This window comes from Ranitomeya imitator, chromosome 1 (genome assembly GCF_032444005.1).
Source record: "Ranitomeya imitator isolate aRanImi1 chromosome 1, aRanImi1.pri, whole genome shotgun sequence".
Lineage (NCBI taxonomy): Eukaryota > Metazoa > Chordata > Amphibia > Anura > Dendrobatidae > Ranitomeya > Ranitomeya imitator.
In genome coordinates, this window is record NC_091282.1 from 780,689,830 (window position 1) to 780,709,106 (window position 19,277).

General features: G+C 46.0%; 1 protein-coding gene across 2 annotated transcripts in view; it reads right to left on the reverse strand.

Moving 5' to 3' along the window:
• TC2N (tandem C2 domains, nuclear) overlaps positions 1–19,277 on the reverse strand; it is a 94,653-nt gene that overhangs the window by 13,191 nt on the left and 62,185 nt on the right. For both annotated transcript variants that reach the window (XM_069736861.1, XM_069736871.1), the window contains 3 exons: positions 5,165–5,265; positions 2,980–3,096; positions 599–790 (listed from right to left, as the gene is read on the reverse strand). In XM_069736861.1, the coding sequence (XP_069592962.1) occupies positions 599–790; positions 2,980–3,096; positions 5,165–5,265 (410 nt within the window). The remainder of the gene's footprint in view (positions 1–598; positions 791–2,979; positions 3,097–5,164; positions 5,266–19,277) is intronic.

Sequence of the window (19,277 nt, forward strand, 5' to 3'; positions counted from 1 at the left end):
TTTCTCAGCTCCTCTCAGCCGATTTAGTGACAACAGACCACATCAAAGACAAGTTGAACCTTGTTGTGGTCATATCAGGAGAGGAGCTCAGAAAGCTTGCTGATAGTCTTTCACCTCTGTGTGCTGCGGCTAAATAACCAAGAATACTGCAGGAATGAAAAGCGCAATAGAGTCTTATCTGATGGAGATTTTGAAATATACAATGAGATTGCACTCACCTAGTGTTTCCAAGAGAGTAGCATAAAAAAAAAAAACTCCTCAGAGTTTAACAGCTGCCGCAGATCCACTGGTCAAACTGGTGACCGACTCAGGATATTCAGTTTAAAAATGTTGTGGATATCATCCGTGCTGCTGTGAAAAATGAAGGTCCAGGCGTATTGGAGATGAAGGACTATATAGCATCACCTGAGGAAGAAGTCCTAGTGACTTTGAAATGCATTGAGAATAAACCATCTTCCTTCATCTCCAATACGCCTGGACATTCATTTTTCACAGCAGCGCGGTTGATATCCACAAAATTTCTAAACTGAATATGTTGCAGCTAAATGTGATTTGGTCAGAAATATACAAAAGCCTCACAAAAAGGGTGGTTGCTCACCGATACTTTTGAAGACGGCACCACTTCCAGATAGTGCTCCATCTCCACCTCGCTCAGGTCCCGCAGTGATATCGAGCACTTGCTGATGGTCCTCTTACGTGGAGTCAAACTCAGGACCTTAAACACCAGCCGCACGTTTTGTAAAGTTTGTAGTTTGATGGCAAATACAAACGTTTCCATGAATTCCACATCCTGTAGAGGAAGAAGATAAAATGAATATGGTCCATTAAGGGCTGGATATATTAGGGGAAAATTGGGTAACTGCTCAACCTGCCCAACTATTTTAACTCCCACATTAAAACTGGCATCTTGGCTAAAACGTCACTGACCATTTGGAGACTATGTATGATTTGAGGGAACCCGAATGTTGAGACTCTCATTGCCTGAGAACCTGGGACCCATAGTCCCCAGAATAAATGAATGGATGATAGTGAGAATGTACAACTATCTGCCTATTGGGAAGGTAGTTGTAAATGTGCAAATATCACTTCATTCACACAGGAATGTTTTGACACCCAGTTGTTGGGATTAGTCAAGGTCACAGGAGCCGGATTCACAGTGATCGTGATCATTCATACTCTTAATTTACCCCGTTGAGAAATATTAAATGCTGTTAATTGGGGGGTCTCCACTTAGATGGGACTGACATGTCTAGACTGTGTCACACTATATAGTGGTATTACAGAGAGCACTGTATGGAGTTATTATGTAATTGGCCACAGTATAGCACTAGTATATGGGCACAATAAATCATTATTAGTCTCAGTTTTCTTTGGGCAATTCTGGTTCTTTTCTGAGAAGAAAGCTAAAGGCCTCGACAAACCTGATTTTTTCCCCTTTTATTCCCTATGACAAGTCCTTACAACACAATCTGACTGCTCGATCTGACTTTCCAAATTGTTTTCTAAACTAGCAGCAGATGGAGGGTTGTTCTGGCCAATAATCTGTATTTGTAGTAACAAGGTAATAATCTATTCCATCTGTTTGAAGAAGGGTTGCTGACTATTGTATCTACCAATGGTGGAGCAATGCCGACAGGTTTCCTAAAATCCACAAATTTATTCACACTTTGTAGCATATTTTCATATTTACAGAACAGTTGTGTTATAAAAGGTAAAGATGGAGAAGAATTCCTCCTCTATTTAAGTGTATTTGTAGAAAAATAACCACTGCAATCTGTGATGGATATGTGATAAATGTTTGATTGTCTCTCCATGATCACATTAAGGCTGTGTGCACACGTTGCTGATTTTTCACAATTTTTTCGCAATAAAAACGCTATAAAACCGCAAAATAACAGCATACAATATGCATCCCATCATTTTGAATGAATTCTGCATGTTTTGTGCACATGATGCGTTTTTTTCCGTGAAAAAAAACGCATCGCGGTAAAAAACGCAGCATGTTCATTAATTTTGCGGGTTTTTTTGCGAATCTCCCACTATAAAATGCATTGCGAAATGTCCAAAAAAGCATCAAAAACGCGGCAAAAACGCGCAAAAAAGGCATGCAGATTTCTTGCAGAAAATTTCAGGTTTTTCTCAGGAATTTTCTGCAAGAAATCCTGAACATGTGCACATAGCCTAAAAGGGGTCCTGAGTTCCTTGTTTCTCTTCCTACTTCTTAACCACGAAGAAGAGGTGATTTAACAGAGTCCCAGTCTAGCACACACCATGCAGACTCTATGGGAGTAATGGAAACAGCCAAGTGCTGCTTAAAGTTGTATTTTCACAAAATATACTTAGAAGCTACTGTAGTCTGTAGGTAATGATCACTGGGAGTCCAACTGCTGGACCCACATCCCAAGAACAGTCCCCTGTGTGAACGATGAGGCATTGCTTCTGAGTGATCACAGCTTCATTCACTTCTCAACCATTCGGTCAGTCTTATAAGAATGAATGTAACCGTGCTCATACATGCACACTACTGCTCTGCTAACACAGGGCACTTTGAGATCTCTATTCTTAAAGTCATGGGGTTCCCAGCAGTGAGATCCCCAGTAATCGTATATTTATCCTATGGATGGATTGTAAATGTATTGTTTCAGAGGATCCTTTTTAATTTTTTGATAACCACCTAGTGGCAGTGTAGGACACTTTTTTTGGGTGGTATGACTGCTTCAATTACAAGATTTGCAGCTCTGCAGACAGTGGGACTCTACAGATCCTCATGGCTGTCTTTTGGGTTAAAGAGAAGAGGAAAGATTTAATGTCTTGGTACCTCAGGGGACCATGACCCTTTTTTAATTTACCAAGGGGTCATTCTTACTCCCTAAGGACTAGTGATCCCATGAAGCATTGTATATCTGTCACCACCATAACCCCAATACACTGGAGGAAACTTGAAGGCAGCTATAATGATGTCTTGAGGACTTCACTTACCAGACAGGCTTCTTTAGCAGAGGATTTGAATTGGATGGGTTTGGGTAGGGTAATAATTCCTTTAATGTAGATATTTGGGTAGTGCCCGCAGCTCGCTGGCCAGTACAGATCCTTCAGCTGAGGAGGAACCGAGACCGTTCTTGTAAACACCGATGTAATTATAGTCTTAAATTTAATATCCTGCTATCTCTGCATCTGTAGCAAAAGTTGTAATTGATCTCCAACCAGCCTGGAAGTCACTCTATAATAAAATGTCAAGAACACCCCGCTTACAATCCATTTTTCCAGACCCCCCACTACTGTGTTTTAGGCAGCCCCCAAATCTAAGAAGCATCATTTTCAAGAGCTCCTTGTCCTCTCCAACAGCTGCAGGTACCTTTCCTTGCAATCAGAAAAAATGTAAAACCTGTCCATTTATAATGGCCACGGACAAGATAAAGATCCCCAATTCACATCAGGACTACAAGATACCAGGTACTTTCAGCTGCGTCACTTCTAATGTGGTGTACCTAATTATTTGTACTAAATGTCCAACTGGGGGTCTGTATGTGGGAGAGACAGGGCAAAAGCTTAGAACAAGAATGAACTCTCATCGCCATACAATAAGAGAAAAAAGAATGGATCTACCTGTGGCAATACATTTTTGTCTCCCAAATCATAACATTATGGACATGAAATTACTTGTGCTAAAAGGTAGCTTCAAATCGCAGAGAGACAGAAGAGTCTGGTAATATAAAATGATGACGACCTTTGACACTCACACTGCAGGAATGAACGTGTCACACGGATTTATGTCTTTTTACATCAACTAAGGAACTTGCCCCTCAGACCATGTGGGGTCATCACAACAGAGACCCTAATCACAGGACAATAAAACAATCCTTATCTAAGAATTGGCCCAATATTTATGGACGTAACTGTTTATCACCCATGGTAATTCTGCTTCATGTCACCTGGCTTATCCATGGTTTTTCCATTTTTTTTCTATACTATGTTGTGCATAAATTTGTGTTTCTTCAGAATTTGTTTTAGTCTTTGCCTGATGAAGAGACGTATGTAGTCTCGAAAGCTTGCAATTTGTTACCATCTTTTCAGTTAGCCATTAAAAGGTATCAACCACTGAGGACTCTCAATTCTAAATATTTTTCAAGAACACCCCAGGAATAGTTAAACAGAGTCCAGATTTGCTTAGCAAACCTGTTTAGTCTTGAAATTACATTGAGGCCTTATTTACACGTCAGTATTTGGATGCCAAAACCAGGAGTGTTTCCTAAACACAGAACAGGTGTCAATCTTTCAATTTTCGCTTTTCTAGGCAAGTTCCACTCCTGATTTTATGACAACTGATTTATGAAAGTTGAGCTAAACTCTGAGGCTATAAATCAGCTGAGAGGAGCTCAGAAGGAAGAAGATAAGATTTATAAAGTCTCCTGTCAGTCAATATCCTGATTTTGTTAATTAATGTCTTGCACATATTTATGTTTCACTTCCTAATCAGCTTTGACATCTGCTTGGTGTCTCAATGAATTGGAAACCACCTTAGAGGCTGAAAACCTGTCCTAACATAGTCCTGTTCACACTGCTGAGGTTTGTTACAATGTATCGAGAGTTTAGGATGGACACTGATCTGTCCTCCTAGGTATAGATCACACAGCTTTGCCTGGAATGATAAAATTGTTACTGAACTGTGACAAAATATTCCATCAGGACAAATTATCAGTCTCTGAATGTAAATTTCATTATCAGCAAGCAGAGATCTTTAATAAGGAAATGAAACACTAAGAAAGATTGGGCAATATTGACATTAAACTTGGCAAACTCCACTCATATCTGTCAGAGAGGTTCTTACATTGAGCAATGCACAAATATGAGATTCTCCTGATGTCTGATATGAAGGAAATTACCTTCCTATGGGAAATTGTCCTAAAAAATTGGCAATAAAATGTGTGTTGTGTACATTCATATGGTGAAACGTCCATCTGTGCGGGCGAGGGAGCGTCTCCCTTGTAAAGGCCTGGGTGGATATCCCATTTTGGTGCAACCTGTGCAGACATACAGGGGACCAAGAGGTGAGAGGGCCACTACCACCTACAAAGCTACAAGCAGCTCCTGCCACAGACACATAAGGGAGAGCATTATTGGACCCTGATCTTGCACAAAGGCCTTTTCTGTCTGTTTCGCTTACTTGTAGCACTGTAATCCAGATTTGCTCCACAGCTGTCACATATCGCAGCCTAAAATGTAACCGCCCAAACTCGCGCTCGTCCCCCGACAAGGTTATTGTGTCTGCAACAAAGGGAAAGTCAGTACAGAGAGAGTCAAGAATTCGGCGCTGGCTCAGGTTTCTATTATCCTGTAGTTTCTTTAACTTTTCTGTGCACATGATGTGAGTCAAAAGGAAATGTAATCGCTATGAAATGTTGCAAAATAGTCTTAAAAAAAACATTCAATATCCTGCCCTCCAGCTAAAAAGGGTTAAGATGTTTCCTAGTTCCAAAAGGCAATATTTATTGGCGCTGTGTGACTGTTGCCAGGCTGCATTGCATTCAGTTGTTAAAGGGCATATGGGGTTGTCAGAAGTGGTGTCTTAGGAACCAGTCTGCCCATTCTAACTATTAGGCCGGAGTCACACTAAACATATGAAAAATCGGTCCGAGTCTCCCTGCTGAGAGACGCACGAGTGTAATGCGAGTGTCATGTGAGAGTCATGCGAGTAGAATCCGATTTTTCACACCTAGCATCCGATTTCCATCTGAATGCAGTGCGATTGCTATCCAATTGCAATTCGATTTTAACATGAGCTTTTACATAGAGCAATCCTCTATGTCATTTACACATCGAAATATTCATCAAAATACACACGCACACACACACACACACACACACACACACACACATACACACATACACACATATATATATATATATATATATATATATATATATATATATATACAGTGGGGCAAAAAAGTATTTAGTCAGTCAGCAATAGTGCAAGTTCCACCACTTAAAAAGATGAGAGGCGTCTGTAATTTACATCATAGGTAGACTTCAACTATGGGAGACAAACTGAGAAAAAAAAATCCAGAAAATCACATTGTCTGTTTTTTTAACATTTTATTTGCATATTATGGTGGAAAATAAGTATTTGGTCAGAAACAAAATTTCATCTCAATACTTTGTAATATATCCTTTGTTGGCAATGACAGAGGTCAAACGTTTTCTGTAAGTCTTCACAAGGTTGCCACACACTGTTGTTGGTATGTTGGCCCATTCCTCCATGCAGATCTCCTCTAGAGCAGTGATGTTTTTGGCTTTTCGCTTGGCAACACGGACTTTCAACTCCCTCCAAAGGTGTTCTATAGGGTTGAGATCTGGGGACTGGCTAGGCCACTCCAGGACCTTGAAATGCTTCTTACGAAGCCACTCCTTCGTTGCCCTGGCGGTGTGCTTTGGATCATTGTCATGTTGAAGGACCCAGCCACGTTTCATCTTCAATGCCCTTGCTGATGGAAGGAGGTTTGAACTCAAAATCTCATGATACATGGCCCCATTCATTCTTTCATGTACCCGGATCAGTCGTCCTGGCCCCTTTGCAGAGAAACAGCCCCAAAGCATGATGTTTCTACCACCATGCTTTACAGTAGGTATGGTGTTTGATGGATGCAACTCAGTATTCTTTTTCCTCCAAACACGACAAGTTGTGTTTCTACCAAACAGTTCCAGTTTGGTTTCATCAGACCATAGGACATTCTCCCAAAACTCCTCTGGATCATCCAAATGCTCTCTAGCAAACTTCAGACGGGCTCGGACATGTACTGGCTTAAGCAGTGGGACACGTCTGGCACTGCAGGATCTGAGTCCATGGTGGCATAGTGTGTTACTTATGGTAGGACTTGTTACATTGGTCCCAGCTCTCTGCAGTTCATTCACTAGGTCCCCCCGCGTGGTTCTGGGATTTTTGCTCACCGTTCTTGTGATCATTCCGACCCCACGGGGTGGGATTTTGCGTGGAGCCCCAGATCGAGGGAGATTATCAGTGGTCTTGTATGTCTTCCATTTTCTAATTATTGCTCCCACTGTTGATTTCTTCACTCCAAGCTGGTTGGCTATTGCAGATTCAGTCTTCCCAGCCTGGTGCAGGGCTACAATTTTGTTTCTGGTGTCCTTTGACAGCTCTTTGGTCTTCACCATAGTGGAGTTTGGAGTCAGACTGTTTGAGGGTGTGCACAGGTGTCTTTTTATACTGATAACAAGTTTAAACAGGTGCCATTACTACAGGTAATGAGTGGAGGAAAGAGGAGACTCTTAAAGAAGAAGTTACAGGTCTGTGAGAGCCAGAAATCTTGATTGTTTGTTTCTGACCAAATACTTATTTTCCACCATAATATGCAAATAAAATGTTAAAAAAAACAGACAATGTGATTTTCTGGATTTTTTTTTTCTCAGTTTGTCTCCCATAGTTGAGGTCTACCTATGATGTAAATTACAGACGCCTCTCATCTTTTTAAGTGGTGGAACTTGCACTATTGCTGACTGACTAAATACTTTTTTGCCCCACTGTATATACTGCTGCTGATTTTCCATGGTATGCACTGACTTTACCCAGCTCTCCCTGGCTTCTGAATGTCTCTGTATACTGCATTGATTTTCCATGGTATGCACTGACTTTACCCAGCTCTCTCTGGCTTCTGAATGTCTCTGTATATTGCACTGGCTTTTCTATGCTTCCCCTGGATCTGAGTGTCTTGGTGCAGCACATATAATCCTTTTAGTATGCTTTCTTACCTATCAGCTTGTTTTCCATGACCTGTTTTCATGTATCTCATTGTGTGATCCTGGCATCTCTTTGAGTGGTCAGTCTTACCCCTCCCTCACTTTATGACCTTTGCTTAACTCTCTACATCTGGTCTCCCATACCCAGCCACCCCCTCATTCACACCTGATTGCCCTTAACTGGGGATATATTCACATGCAGGAGTCTGCTATAGACTCAGTCTGCTGCAAATCATCTTTTAAATTACATCTTTTTAATTATGATTCTGAATTAGACTGAATTGGACTGGAATTGACTGGAAGGTAACAGACTACTAACCACTACAATGTTTCGGTTTCTTTACTCTTTCACCCCCATACTACTTTCCTTCTTACAATCTCCTGCAATCCCTCCTCCTAGTAAGGAACTAGTCATTTCTTCCTCCATACTCCCCAGCTATCTCACCTTCTCCTCAGAACTGTTCCTCCACATACAATCCTTTTTATCCAAACACACACGGCCGCATCATGTCCTATCCTGCTCCCACCTTCTAATGATCTGTCTGTTACTCCTCATTGCTGGTGACATATCCCCAAATCCCGGCCCTCCCCAATTCATCCCCACACTCGTTTCTAACCCCCTGCCACGATCCTCCGCACGTTTTCCCAACCACGACAACCTCATACCCATTCATCCAGCCCCCACTCCCCAGCTCCCCCTACTTGGAGCACTATGGAACGCACGCTCCATCTGCAACAAACTGACATTTATCCATGACCTCTTCATCACCAACAAACTCTCCTTCCTCGGCCTCACTGAAACCTGGCTCACCCCCTCTGACTCGGCCTCTCCAGCTGCGCTCTCCTGTGGCGGATTCCACCTCTCTCACACCCCTCGCCCCAGCAACAAACGCGGTGGAGGAGTTGGCTTGCTCCTGTCCGACACCTGCTCCTTCACTCCAATCCCGCTACCACCCTCCGCTACTCTTCCCTCGTTTGAGGTGCACTCTGTCCGCATCTATTCCCCCTCCAACCTCCAGCTGGCTGTCATCTACCGCCCCCCAGAACTAGCCATCTCCACCTTTCTCGACCACTTCACCACCTGGCTACTTCATTTCCTCTCTGTTGACATCCCCACTATCATCATGGGTGATTTCAATGTCCCCATTGACACTTTCACCTCAGCTACCTCTAAACTTTTATCACTGACTGCCTCCTTTGGCCTCACTCAATGGTCCTCTGAGGCCACTCACAAAGATGGCCACACGCTGGACCTCATCTTCACCCGCCTCTGCTCCCTTACTAATCTCACTAACACACCCCTCCCCCTGTCTGACCACAACCTACTGACATTCTCGTCCCTCTCCTCTCCTAGTGTGCAACCCCCACTCCACAAACTCACTCACCCTCGCAGAAATCTCAAACATCTGAACTTACAATCACTCTCTGAGTCCCTTCTCCCTCTCACAGACATAGCTTCCCTTCATGACACAGATGCTGCTGCCACTTTTTATAACACCACAATAACAACAACACTCGATTCGGCCGCCCCACTCATGCATAGTAAAACTCGTACAATTAACAGGCAGCCCTGGCTGACCAGCCTGACCAAAGAATTGAGACGGGCTTCCAGGATTGCTGAGCGGAGATGGAAGCGATCCCACTCTGCCGACCACTTCACTGCATACAAGCAGTCCCTCGCCAGCTTCAAGTCTGCGCTCACTGCCACAAAACAAACTTACTTCTCATCCCTCATATCCTCCCTGTCCCACAACCCTAAACAGCTTTTCAACACTTTCAATTCTCTACTCCCTCCCCCCTCATTTCTGCTGATGACTTCGCCTCTTTCTTTAAACAGAAGATCGATACGATCAGAGAAAGCTTTGGCCCACAGCGCCCACTGCCCCTCTTAGCTGCTCAACCCTGCTCCTCCAAAACCAGCTTCTCCACCATGACAGAAGATCAGCTCTCCACCCTCCTGTCAAGATCACACCTCACCACCTGCACGCTTGACCCGCTCCCATCCCACCTCATCCCTAACCTTTCCACGGTCTTCATCCCAACCCTAACGCACCTCTTCAACCTCTCACTCACAACAGGTGTCTTTCCCTCATCCTTCAAGCATGCCAAGATCACACCCATCCTCAAAAAGCCCTCCCTCGACCCATCCTCTGTGTCTAGCTATCGCCCAATATCTCTTCTCCCTTATGCCTCCAAATTGCTGGAGCAACACGTCCATCTTGAACTGTCCTCCCACTTCTCCTCCTGCTCCCTCTTTGATCGGTTACAATCAGGCTTCCGTTCCCATCACTCAACTGAAACTGCCCTAACTAAAGTCACCAATGACCTACTAACTGCCAGGAGCAAGCGACACTACTCTGTCCTCCTTCTCCTGGACTTGTCTTCTGCCTTTGACACTGTTGACCACTCCCTTTTGCTACAAATCCTCTCATCCCTTGGCATCACAGACTTGGCCCTTTCCTGGATCTCGTCATATCTAACAGACCGAACATTCAGTGTCTCCCTCCCCCACACCACCTCCTCACTTCGCCCCTTGTCAGTCGGTGTTCCTCAAGGCTCTGTTCTAGGACCCCTACTCTTCTCCATCTACACTTTCGGCCTGGGACAGCTCATAGAATCCCACGGTATGCAGTACCATCTCTACGCTGACGACACGCAGATATACCTCTCCGGACCTGACCTCTCCTCCTTGCTTACCAAAATCCCGCACTGTCTGTCTGCCATTTCAGCCTTCTTTTCTGCTCGCTTTCTACAACTGAACATGGACAAAACAGAATTCATCATCTTTCCCCCATCTCACTCTACCCCTCCACCAGACCTATCCATCAATGTCAATGGCTGCTCACTATCCCCAGTCCCACTCGCCCGGTGCCTCGGTGTGATCCTCGACTCTGCCCTCTCTTTCAAGCCACATATCCAAGCCCTTGCCTCCTCCTGTCGTCTCAAACTCAAAAATATTTCCCGGATCCGTGCTTTCCTTGACCGCAACACTGCAAAAACGCTAGTGCATGCCCTTATCATCTCCCGCCTCGACTACTGCAACCTCCTACTCTCTGGACTCCCCTCTAGCACTCTGGCACCACTCCAATCCATCCTACACTCTGCTGCCCGACTAATCCACCTGTCCCCCCGCTATTCCCCAGCCTCTCCCCTGTGTCAAGCCCTTCACTGGCTTCCTATCGCCCAGAGACTCCAGTTCAAAACCCTCACACTGACATACAAAGCCATCCACAACCTGTCTCCTCCATACATCTGTGACATGGTCTCCCGGTACCTACCTACACGCGACCTCCGATCCTCCCAAGACCTCCTTCTCTACTCCCCTCTCATCTCTTCTTCCCATAACCGCATCCAAGACTTCTCCCGTGCTTCCCCCATACTCTGGAACTCTCTACCCCAACACATCAGACTTGCGCCTACCATAGAAACCTTCAAAAAGAACCTGAAGACTCATCTCTTCTGACAAGCCTACAGCCTGCAGTGATCCTCAACCTACTGAACAGCCGCACAGCCAGCTCTTCCCTCTCCTAGTATATCCTCACCCACCCCCTGCAGACTGTGAGCCCTCGCGGGCAGGGTCCTCCCTCCTTATGTACTCGTGTGCCTTGTTATCTGCTCATGTTTAATGTATTTGTCTATATTTGCCCCGTATTCACATGTAAAGCGCCATGGAATAAATGGCGCTATAAAAATGTATAATAATAATAATAAAAATAATAATAATACTGCTCCAAAAAATAAAGGTAACACTTAAACAACAGAATATAACTCCAAGTAAATCAAACTTCTGTGAAATCAAACTGTCCACTTAGGAAGCAACACTGTTTGACAATCAATTTCACATGCTGTTGTGCAAATGGAATAGACAACAGATGGAAATTATTGGCAATTATCAAGACACAATAAAGGAGTGGTTGTGCAGGTGGGGACCACAGACCACATCTCAATACCAATGCTTTCTGGTTGATGTTTTGGTCATTTTTGAATGTTGGTTCTGCTTTCACACTCGTGGTAGCATGAGACAGACTCTACAACCCACACAAGTGGCTTAGGTAGTGCAGCTCATCCAGGATGGCACATCAATGCGAGCTGTGGCAAGAAGGTTTGCTGTGTCTGTCAGCGTAGTGTCCAGAGGCTGGAGGAGCTACCGGGAGAAAGGCCAGTACACCAGGAGACGTGGAGGGGGGCGTAGGGAGGCAGCGACCCAGCAGCAGGACCGCTACATCAACCTTTGTGCAAGGAGGAGCACTGCCAGAGCCCTGCAAAATGACCTCCAGCAGGCCACAAATGTGCATGTGTCTGCACAAATGGTTAGAAACCAACTCCATGAGGATGGTCTGAGAGCCTGACGTCCACAGATGAGGGTTGTGCTCACAGCCCAACACCGTGCAGGACGCTTGGCATTTGCCACAGAACACCAGGATTGGCAAATTTGCCACTGGCGCCCCGTGCTCTTCACAGAGGAAAGCAGGTTCACACTGAGCACATGTGACAGAGTCTGGAGAAGCCGTGGAGAGTAATCTGCTGCCTGCAACATCCTTCAGCATATCCGGTTTGGCAGTGGGTCATTAATGGTGTGGGGTGGCATTTCTTTGGAGGGCCACACAGCCCTCCACGTGCTCGCCAGAGGTAGCCTGACTGCCATTAGGTACCGAGATGAGATCATCAAACCCCTTGTGAGACCATATGCTGGTGCGGTTGGCCCTGGGTTCCTCCTAATGCAGGACAATGCCAGACCTCATGTGGCTGGAGTGTTTCAGCAGTTCCTGCAAGATGAAAGCATTGAAGCTATGGACTGCCGGCCATTTCCCAGACCTGAATCCGATTGAACACATCTGGGACAGCATGTCTCGCACCATCCACCAACGTCACGTTGCACTACAGACTGTCCAGGAGTTGGCGGATGCTTTAGTCGAGGTCTGGAGGAGATCCCTCAGGACACCATCCTCCGCCTCATCAGTAGCATGCCCAGGCATTGTAGGGAGGTCATACAAACACGTGAAGGCCACACACACTACTGAGCATCATTTCCTTGTCTTGAGGCATTTCCACTGAAGTTGAATCAGCCTGTAACATCATTTTCCACTTTGATTTTGAGCACTATTCCAACTCCACACCTCTGTGGGATATTAGTTGTGATTTACGTAGATAATTTGTAGGTTTTATTGTTCTCAACACATTCCACTATGTAATGAATAAAGATTTACAACTGGAATATTTCATTCAGTGATATCTAGGATGTGGGATTTTAGTGTTCCCTTTATTTTTTTGAGCAGTGTATATATAATAGATGTAATAAAAGCCGGCAATTCATGTGCCGTGGACAATAAAATCACAGAGTGACAGGTTAGAATAGAATATATATATATATATATATATATATATATATATATATATATACACATATATATACACACACATAGAATACATAGATATATAGATGTCAGTGACATACAGTACAGACCAAAAGTTTGGACACACCTTCTCATTTAAAGATTTTTCTGTATTTTCATGACTATGAAAATTGTACATTCACACTGAAGGCATCAAAACTATGAATTAAGACATGTGGAATTTTATACTTAGGAAAAAAGTGTGAAACAACTGAAATTATGTCTTATATTCTATGTCAGTGGTCCCCAACTCCAGGCCTCGAGGGCCGCCAACAGTGCAGGTTTTCAGGATTTCCTTAGTATTGCACAGGGGTTAGAATCATCACCTGTGCAGATGATCACATTACCACCGATGCAATACTAAAGAAATCCTGAAAACCTGCACTGTTGGCGGCCCTTGAGGCCTGGAGTTGGGGACCCCTGTTCTATGTTCTTCAAAGTAGCCACCTTTTACTTTGATGCCTGCTTTGCACACTCTTGGCATTCTCTTGATGAACTTGAAGAGGTACCCGTATTTTTCGGTCTATAAGACGCACCGGACCAGAAGACGCACCCCAAATTTGGGGTGAAAATTGCAGAAAAAAAGATTTTTTATAAGATGGGGCTCCGTCTTATTGTTCGAATTTACAGTATCTTACCTTAGGGCTGGCGGTGGCAAAGCAGAGTCACAGGAGGCATGGTGTCGGCAGAGGTGGGGTGATGCGGTACGACGTGCACCTGAGCAGGGTCCCTTCCTGCTTAGGTGGGCAATGCCATGGCCTGGTGTCCATGGGGGGGTTGCAGCAGTGGTGTGGCGACGGCAGAGGTGCGGGTATAATGAACGGTATGGCGTGAGCAGGGTCCCTTCCACAGGTGAGGTGACGCAGCGGCCCGGTATCCATTCCAATGTGAGCAGCAGAGCCGGATAAATTAGCGGTTTATCGGTGGCGGCGGCCATCTTCCTGATGCTGCGCGTGCGCAGATGAAGTGCTCTGCTTCCCGGGGCTTCAGGAAAATGGCCGCGGGAGGCCATGGGTGCACAGATGGAGATCGCGTCGGCCATTTTCCTGAAGCCGAGATCTAAATCTGCGAACTCATCTTCAGGAAAATGGACGCTGCGATCTCCATCTGCTCACGTGCGGCCTCCCGCGGCCATTTTCCTGAAGCCCCGGGAAGCAGAGCACTCCATCTGCGCACGCGCGGCCTCAGGAAGATGGCCGCCACCACCAATAGCGCCATGATTCACCCTGCTCTGCTGCTTACCAGGCTGCTGCATCACCTCATCTGTGGAAGGGACCCCGCTCACGCCATACCGCCTCCTCATCCCCGCACCTCTGCCGCCGCCACAGAGGTAAGTCTGCCGGTAAGTCTGTATTCCAACTATAAGACGCACCCCCCATTTTCCCCCCTTTTTTTGGGGGGAAAAAGTGCATCTTATAGTCGGGAAATAGGGATTTTTGTGTACTCACCGTAAAATCCTTTTCTCCGAGCCATTCATTGGGGGACACAGACCGTGGGTGTATGCTGCTGCCAATAGGAGGCTGACATTAAGTGATACATAAAAAGTTAGCTCCTCCCCTGCAGTATAAACCCTCCTGCTGGCTCTCAGCTAACCAGTTCGGTGCAAAAGCAGTAGGAGATCAATAACAATATATGAGCGTATAGCATGTCATATTATATATGAGAGTATAGCATGTCAGATTATAAAAAAACAATTATAAGCTAATAACAGGGTGGGAGCTGTGTCCCCCAATGAATGGCTCGGAGAAAAGGATTTTACGGTGAGTACACAAAAATCCCTATTTCTCCTTCGCCTCATTGGGGACACAGACCGTGGGACGTCCCAAAGCAGTCCCTGGGTGGGGACAACAACAGATCAGGCCCTGTGTAACCGCTACTTACAAGTGCGCCACCGCGGCCTCCAGAGTCCGCCTGCCCAGACTCACATCTGTGGAAGTGTGGGAATTATAGTGCTTCAAGAATGCATGCAGACTGGACGAATCCGCAAGCTTGCAGGCGTGCCTTGCTGACGCCTGGTGCCTAGAACCCTTGATAGACGGAGATAGGCTGACATCTAGCACGGAAGGACTCCTGGATGGTGAAAAGAATTCACCATGTTATCATGGTCGATGAAACGGCTAAACCCTTCCTGAAAATGTCAGGAAGACTTCCTCTACCGTCAGGAAGCCCAAATAAAACGTCCAACCTTCAGAAGGACGCCGTCCTCAAGACGTACCTACTCAGAGCACTCACTTCGTCCAGAATATGGGGGATCTTATTCCATTTTGTGGACTGGAGCCAAAAGAGATGAGGGAAGAACTATGCCCTCATAACAGTGGTAATACAGTACCACCTTGGTAACAAGGGATGGAGATGGCCTGAGGACAACCTTGCCTTGAAGGAAATAAGGGAAAAAAGTCTGAAAGAGCAGAGAAGCTAGCTCCAAAGACTCGTCAGAGTGAGAATATCGCAGAGGAGAACGGGACGACTTTCCCTGATAGTAAAGTCTGCCCGGATGAAAAAGGAGCCTACTGTAAGGCTCCTAGGAATAATAAGGTCCCAATGATCTAACGGTATGCGATAGGGAAGAACTACGTGTGAAAACTCCCTGTGAGAAAGTCCCTACTTGCGGTAGTGCTACGATAAGGCGAGAAGATACTAGCTCCGCAAACAAAAAAACGGCTCTTGGATCTCGAGGCCGAACCACGAACTCGAGTATATTGGCCTTCAGTCTGGATGTCATCCTACCTACAACTGGAGAGCTCCAGTAAGGACAGATCTGATGGAAGACTTCGGGGTGAAGTTCCCACTGACTTGAGGCGGAACCCTGACGGCTGAATTTGTTTGCCGTTCAGAGTTCTACTTCTGGGATATATACTGCCGAGATCACTGAATAATAGACTTCGGCCCATCAGAGAAAGTGAGGTACCTCGGTCATGGCGCCTGACCATGGGTACCTGCTAGATGACTGACGTAAGGCACCGCCGTGGCATTATCCAATTGAATTCGGATAGGGAGACCCGCCAGAAGGCAGTGGACCTGCTGTAAGACTACCGTTCGGATCTCCAGAACAATGATGGGGAGAAGAAGACTGGCATTGGAAGTTACTAATAACCATTGAACCGGGAGAAAGGCCCTGGATGAAGAAGGAGCTCAGAGACTATTGTCTGAAAGTCTGCTTGACTTGCTGAAAACGAGCGGAGCGAAGGAAACCGCTTCCATTGTCGTCACCATTTTTGCTCAGAACTCTCTTAGCAAATCGAATGAAATGGGGTGAGTAATCAAGTCCTCAGAACTCTCCTTGCGCGAGCTCCCTGTTGAAGGGCCATGACCTTGTCTCAAGGAAGAATTACCATCCTTCTAGAAGTGTGCAGGATCATCCTCAAAAAGGATATCTGCTGGGCTGGAAATGAGGAGAACTTGTCTAAGTGTAGCTGCCAGCCCAGGAGAGAAGGTATCGCAAGAGATATAGACGACTCAGCGTAGTCCTGCAAGGGCGGCTAGACAGACCAAACAGGGCAGGACGAGCACGCCTCTAGAGTGCAAGAGAAACATGACATCCGCCATGACCCGAGCGAACACTCTGGGTGCGGAAGCAAGGCCGAAGGACAAGGTTGTAACTTGAAAATGCTGTTGACGAATGGAAAGGCGAAGGAATTATTGCAGAGGGCAAGCAACCCGAATGTCGATGGATGCCGGAAACTGCACCTTTTTCTGTTGAAGTAATGGCTGAGCGGAGGGACTCCATCCAAAGAAGGAGGACCATGTCAAAGGTTGTTAGAAGTTTGAGGTCCAGGGTCGATCTTACTTTTCGTTCCCCTGTTTGGAACCAAGATCCCTTAGATCTAGACTGTGCTGGACAATCCTTATACAATCCTTTGTCAGTCTCCCGCTCAAAAGAGTTGATTGGCCAGTTGTTGCTGGTGTGAATCAAGGTAGTTAAGGTCTCCAGCCAGGAGACCATTGCTCTAGCAACCCATGCGGCCACTAGGGAGGATAGAGCACTGGACCCGAAGCCACAAGACGGAACGAACCAGATTTGCTATCTGACAGTCCGTGGTATTTTTAATTGATGACCCATCAGGTAGGGATACTGGTAGGTATACCACAGGAGATTCTACCCGGTTAAACTGCCCCATGGCAGAATGTGCGGCTGCATCCAGCAGGTCATAGTCTCTTGCCATCTCCTCTTTTCACGGTGCAGAGATAAAAATTAGGAACCCTCGATCCATCAACCTCTTAACAGGGAAGTGGAGAGGAATTGTCCGCCCTCTTGCATCATCCACTAAATAGTGGTGATGCAGAGGGGGGAGCTCGTACGCCAAAAAGGGTGCCTCTATATGTCCACAGAGTTCAGGTCTCCAGGTGGACAGGACAGGTTGTCTGGCGTTAGGCCTGGATGCAGAAGAGGAAACATGCAGACGACACTCCGTGTGCTCATCTGTTGATGGTGTGGGGAGATCGGTGCCCTTTAAAGGACCCGTCGCCCTTAAAAAACAGGCCAGGCATGGCATCCCACGTAGAGGCTTCTGTCCAGTGAATTGCTTATCCGAATTGAATGGCAAATGCTCTCGAGGGAGTTTAGTCTCTGAAGCTCTGGCAAGCTCAGGCAATATCCAATCCAAATTCAGAGCCTTGTTGTCATCAAATCATTGGTGAAGGGGCAGGAAACGAAAAACTTCCGTTTTCTAGATGCCTGTATGTTTCTAAACGCCTGCAAGTTTCTAGAATACTTGCGGCCCCTGCTAGCCGACGGCTCCCATGTAGGATAGGGACCATGCATATTGGTCCTGCGAGCACTCCAAACACAGAGGGTACACAGAGGGATTCAATCTCTTGGTCCGAGAACCATGGATTGGTCAGTAAAGAAGTCCACTGAGGGGAACTAGAGGATAAAGCTGGGGTCGGCGGCGGAGGGCTCCTCGGACTGATCAAGCGCCTTTAAGACCAGGGAATACTGGTCATACGCCTTTAAGACCAGGGAATACTGGTCATGCGCCTTTAAGACCAGGAAATACTGGTCATGCACCTTTAAGACCAGGAAATACTGGTCATAAGCCTTTAAAACCAGGGAATACTGGTCATGCGCCTTTAAGAACAGAGAATACTGGTCATGCGCCTTTAAGACCAGGGAATACTGGTCATGCGCCTTTAAGACCAGAGAATACTGGTCATGCGCCTTTAAGACCAGAGAATACTGGTCATGCGCCTTTAAGACCAGGGAATACTGGCCATGCGCCTTTAAGACCGGGGAATACTGGTCATGCACCTTTAAGACCAGGGAATACTGGTGATGCACCTTTAAGACCAGGGAATACTGGTCATGCACCTTTAAGAGCAGGGAATACTGGTCATGCACCTTTAAGAGCAGAGAATACTGGTCATGCACCTTTAAGACCAGGGAATACTGGTCATGCACCTTTAAGACCAGGGAATACTGGTCATGCACCTTTAAGACCAGAGAATACTGGTCATGCACCTTTCAGACCAGAGAATACTGGTCATGCACCTTTAAGACCAGAGAATACTGGTCATGCACCTTTAAGACCAGAGAATACTGGTCATGCACCTTTAAGACCAGAGAATACTGGACATGCACCTTTAAGACCAGAGAATACTGGTCATGCACCTTTAAGACCAGAGAATACTGGTCATGCACCTTTAAGACCAGAGAATACTGGTCATGCACCTTTAAGACCAGAGAATACTGGTCATGCACCTTTAAGACCAGAGAATACTGGTCATGCACCTTTAAGACCAGAGAATACTGGTCATGCACCTTTAAGACCAGAGAATACTGGTCATGCACCTTTAAGACCAGAGAAAACTGGTCATGCACCTTTAAGACCAGAGAATTCTGGTCATGCACCTTTAAGACCAGGGAATACTGGTCATGCGCCTTTAAGACTGGGAATCCTGGCCACATGCCTTTAAGACCAGGGAATACTGGCCATGTGCTTTTAAGACCAGGAAATACTGGTCATGTGCTTTTAAGACCAGGTACTTCCTTACCCGGGTACTGATGTAGAGTCGATGTGCCCCTTTAATGCAAAAATACTGTCACCCCAGTGTGAGCTGGCCGGGTGGACCAAGATGGCCACCGGGAGCTGCAGAGTTGATAAAATCTCGCAGAGAGCGAGAAGCGCCAAT